We start from the raw sequence: 4250 nt of genomic DNA, 5'->3' as shown, positions 1-4250 counted from the left end.
CCCAAGCATCCAAACACCCCCCAGGACCCCTGGGGCAACTGGGAATACATCTGCAAGATAAACCTGGACTGTTTCCTTAACCACCCCAGCGTCAAGTTCACCGTGTCCACGCTCGTCACCATCAACATGGGGATGATCTTGATCAACATCGTGAAGCCCATGGGGACGGTGAGTCCCACCACTCTTTCCCACACCTTCCCCTTTTCCCCATGAAACCCCACAGCTCCATTTGCAGGAGTAGCATTGCCCCAGTGAGCATCATGTTCCTGTCTGGGCAGGGAGGCTGTGCCTGCCAGCTGCTGGAAAACCCACCGGGTGTTCTGGTTGGTGCTTGGGGGGACCCTGCTGGTGCCCAGGGGTGGTGGCCACGTGTGTCCCTCAGTCCTACCCCATCGTGCTCACACCTCATCCCCGTGTTCTCCCTCCTCTCCCTCTCAGCTGGGCAGGATCGTGGATGCCATTGTGCTGGTGGCTGTGATCACTGAGGTCCTCCACTGGCACAGAGGTTTCTGGTTGTTCTGGAAGGTGAGAGCTGCGGTGAGCCAGGCAGGAGGGAGGCCTTCAGCATCTCTCCCTCCCCATGTCCCTCCATCCTTCCATGTGTGCACCCCCCATCCCTGCCCCTCTCTGACTGCCTCCTTGTGTCTCTGCATTTACAAGTCCCTGAGTCCCTTAGTCCCCATATCCCTCTATGTGTCCCTCCATCCCTGTGTCCCTGTGTCCCCGTGTCCCTCTGTCCTACCCTTGTGTCCCTGCACCCCTGTGTCCGTCCGTCCCTCTGTCCTTCCATCTGTCCTTTCATCCCTCTATCATAGTGTCCCTGCAAGCCTGTGTCTGCATCTGTGTCACTCCATCCCTCTGTCCCTCCATCCCTCTGTCCTTCCATCCCCGAGTCCCTGCATCCTTGTGTCCTTCTGTCCTTCCATCTCTCTGTCCTTCCATCCCTCTGTCATTGTGTCCCTGCATCCTGGCATCCCTGCATCCCTGTGTCCCTGCATCCCTCTGTCCTTCTATCTCTGCGCCCCTGCATCCCTGTGTCCCTCTGCCCTTCCATCCCTGTGTCCTGCATCCTTGTGTCCCTCTGTCCTTCCGTCTCTCTGTCCTTCCATCCCTCTATCACTGTGTCCCTCCATCCCTCCACCCTTCCATCTCCATGTCCCTCTGTCCCTCCACCCTTCCATCCCCGTGTCCCTCTGTCCATCCATCCCCGTGTCCCTCTGTCCGTCCGTCCCCGCCCGCTCCGTCGCCGTTCCGGAGCAGTTCGCAGCCCTCTGCTGCCGTCTCCAGGGCAGAAAGGGAAGAGCCGCTCTCAGACACGGGTTAGATTTTGGAGTTGCCCGGAGCTGCACTGGGCGATCCCTGCGGATCCCACTCTGGATATTCTGTGGTTCTTCGGTGACCCTCACTTGGGGTGGCTCCCAGCCCCCTCCTCACCCCACAGCACCGCCGGAACATCCCCCACTTCTTCCTGGCGGCCTTCCTCGTGCTGATCCTTTTCTGCATCATCTTTATCACGGGGATGGTATCGATCTCTATCACCTTGCTGTCGTCTGTGATGATGCATTTCTTAAATGAACAGCTGAAGGTGAGAGGGAGCAGGAGCCCTGCCCAGTGCTGAGCTGGGATTTAAGGGCTGGGGGGGAGGGTTCCCTGGTGGGAGGTAGGGGCACAGCCTGCCAGCCCCAACCCTCCCCACACCCCTGACCCCATCCCAAGGGCAGACACCCCCCCAAAACGGCCCTGATTTGGCTGAAGCGGAGGCAGCAGTTGCCATCTCCCCATGGGGGGATGGTGGAGGTCTGGGTGAGCTGAGCTGCCAAGCCGTGCCGTGCTGCTGGCAGAGGGACGCGGTGTCCCGCCGCGCTGGCAGCTTGGTGGCTTTGTGTTCTGCCCCAAAGTCCCAGCGCTGCTATAGGCAAATGTCTGCTCCAAGTTGGGGGATCAGGGCAAAATTTGGGGTATCCCCCTAAGATGAGTGCCCCGTCCGTACCAGGGGCCGTGGTGCTGGTCGGTGCTTGTGTCCGTGTGTCTGGTTGTAGGTGGCTTCTTTGCAAGAAAGACTTTTGGTGGATGTGAATGGTACCAGCCTGGGCTTCCCCAGCATGGAAGTGGGGTGCAGTGATGAGAAGGACGATGGTGATGAGGAGGAGAAGGAGGAGGAGGAAGAGGACGAAGAGGAGGAGAAGAAAGAAAAGGAAGAGGAGGAAGAAGAGAAGGAGGAGGAGAAGAACCTATTCCATGGAAGGAATCTCGTTGCTGAGTGGCCTCAGGATTAAACTGTGCGTCAATTTTGGGTAAAACTACTGAGATTTGGGATCTTGGGGTCAGATCTGGTGCTGGGTCCCACTCAAGTTCCTGCCCAGTGCAGAGCATCAGCTCCCCCCGACCCCTTCCTGCACCGGGCTCCAGGCACAGGACCCCAGCATGGTTTTCTCTCCAGAAGATGCAATCCCTGCGCTGGGTTTGGGGCGGGCCGGGGGGTGCGCAGCCCACGGGCAGGAACTCACCCGGGGCCGGAGCGGGGGAGGGAGTTGTTCCTTAAAACAAAGGAAAAAAAGATAATTCAGTCGCAGTCGCGGTCCCGACCCCGATCCCCGCGGCGGACTCCGAGCAGGTGGTGCTAATGAGGCCCCACCCCCTTATTTGCATACGACGTGACCCTGCCCCTCCCTCTCTGCGCGGCCCCTTTAAGGCCCCTCCCGCCCGGCGCCGCGGGCTGCCGGGAGGCGGGGCGCTGGCAGCGGCAGCCAATCAGCGCGCGGCATTTTCCGCGGGAAATCCGAATTTCGCGGCACGGCGTTTGGCGCTTAAAGGGAGGGGAAAAAAAAAAAAAAAAAGCGAAGGAAAAGGACAAGGAAGGAGGGGACCGGGAAGGGGGGGGGGGACGGAGCCGCGCCGCCCCCGGGTCGCTCCCGCTGCTCCGGGCTCTACCGGCCCCATCCGGGCCGAGCGCGGGCGATTTTGGGGCAGAACGCGCCTTTTCCGTCCGGTCCTGCCGCCGGCCCCCCCGCCCCGCCTCTCTCCCTTTTGACTTTCCGGGCTGCTCTCGCTCCGGGCCCAGCGGCCCCCCCAGCCCCAAAATGNAATCCCCTCCTTGGCCGAACCCCGCTGCCACGGGATCGTAACTTCTAGGGTTACGTTAGGAATCTCATTAATTGTTTAATAGCTTTGAAATGTCAGCTCAGGTATGGGAGGAATTAACCCCCGGCTGCTGTCTCCCGGCAGAGGTGTCTGCCAGCTATTTTGGGTGCTGCTCTCCTTATCTGATATGGAAGCTGTGGAGGACCCCCCCTACTCCCCCAAGCATTGCTGAGCCCTGAGGAGCTGTGGGGGGAGGCTTTTCCGGGGCTTTTGCAACCCTCCCCCCCCCCCCCCAAATCCCCTTGGAGCAGCACTGCTGCATCTCCCTGCTGAAGTATTCTGGGGGGCTGCAGAACAACTCCCCCCCCCAGTGGAAGGGATGCTCATGGGTTGCAGCTGCCTCTGATTAGGGCTGCTCAGAGCTGTGCCATTCTATGGGGGGGGCAGCTGGGAGGGGGCTGCCCCACATCTGTCCTGGTCCCTGAGGAGGTGATAGGGGATGCTTGGAGCAGAAATGCCTCCACTCCCCAGATTAATTCCCTCCAGCCTCCCCCCCTCTCACCCCCCCCCCGGAGCAGATGTGACCCAAGCCTGGGGCTGGCTCAGCTGTGGGGCGGCTGCAGCACAGCTGGGCTCAATCCTAAATCCTGTTCTCTGGGGAGGGCTCAGGCCCTGCTGCCCAAATTCCCCCCTTCCCCCCCCCCCATGGCTATGTCATTCTCTGCTCCTGGGAATGGTGCTGGCATTCATTTGGTGGCACCAGGGTGTCCTCGTGGCTGGTGGCCTCCAGGTGAGCTGGAGCGAGGAAGAGGAGCAGGAGGAAGGCTCAGGGGTGGGGGGAGGCGCAGAGCATGAGCTCCCCACGAGCTTCATGTCCCCCAGCAGCATCTCGCTCCTGGCAGACATGGGTGGGGTGATGCAGGGTGACACAGGGTGACACTGAGCTGCGGGTGTCCCACTGAAATCTGCTGCTGGGAACCGGGCTGGCCTCGTGCTGATGGCTAAATACAGGCTCCAGGCATCCCCGCTCGCTTTGGGCTGGGAGGAAAAGATGGGAGGGGTGGGGTGGGGGGGGATGTCCCCGTGTTCCCCTCAGCGCTGGGGCTGGTGTGGTTGGGCTGGGTGGGAGAAGCACGCTGGAAATGGGATGGGGATGGCTCTCACAGCCT

The 4250-nt window shown here is 60.9% G+C and overlaps 1 protein-coding gene across 1 annotated transcript; it reads left to right on the top strand.

Annotated features, from left to right (window-relative positions):
- Positions 24–2837, top strand: LOC110387485 (GLIPR1-like protein 2). The gene is made up of 4 exons (XM_021375645.1): positions 24–168; positions 439–525; positions 1442–1585; positions 2040–2837. Exons 1-4 carry the CDS (start codon positions 127–129, stop codon positions 2274–2276), a joined length of 510 nt encoding a protein of 169 aa, XP_021231320.1. The 5' UTR covers positions 24–126; the 3' UTR covers positions 2277–2837.

This window comes from Numida meleagris, chromosome 22 (assembly GCF_002078875.1).
Source record: "Numida meleagris isolate 19003 breed g44 Domestic line chromosome 22, NumMel1.0, whole genome shotgun sequence".
NCBI classification, from domain to species: domain Eukaryota; kingdom Metazoa; phylum Chordata; class Aves; order Galliformes; family Numididae; genus Numida; species Numida meleagris.
This window is presented reverse-complemented; position numbering and strand designations above follow the sequence as displayed.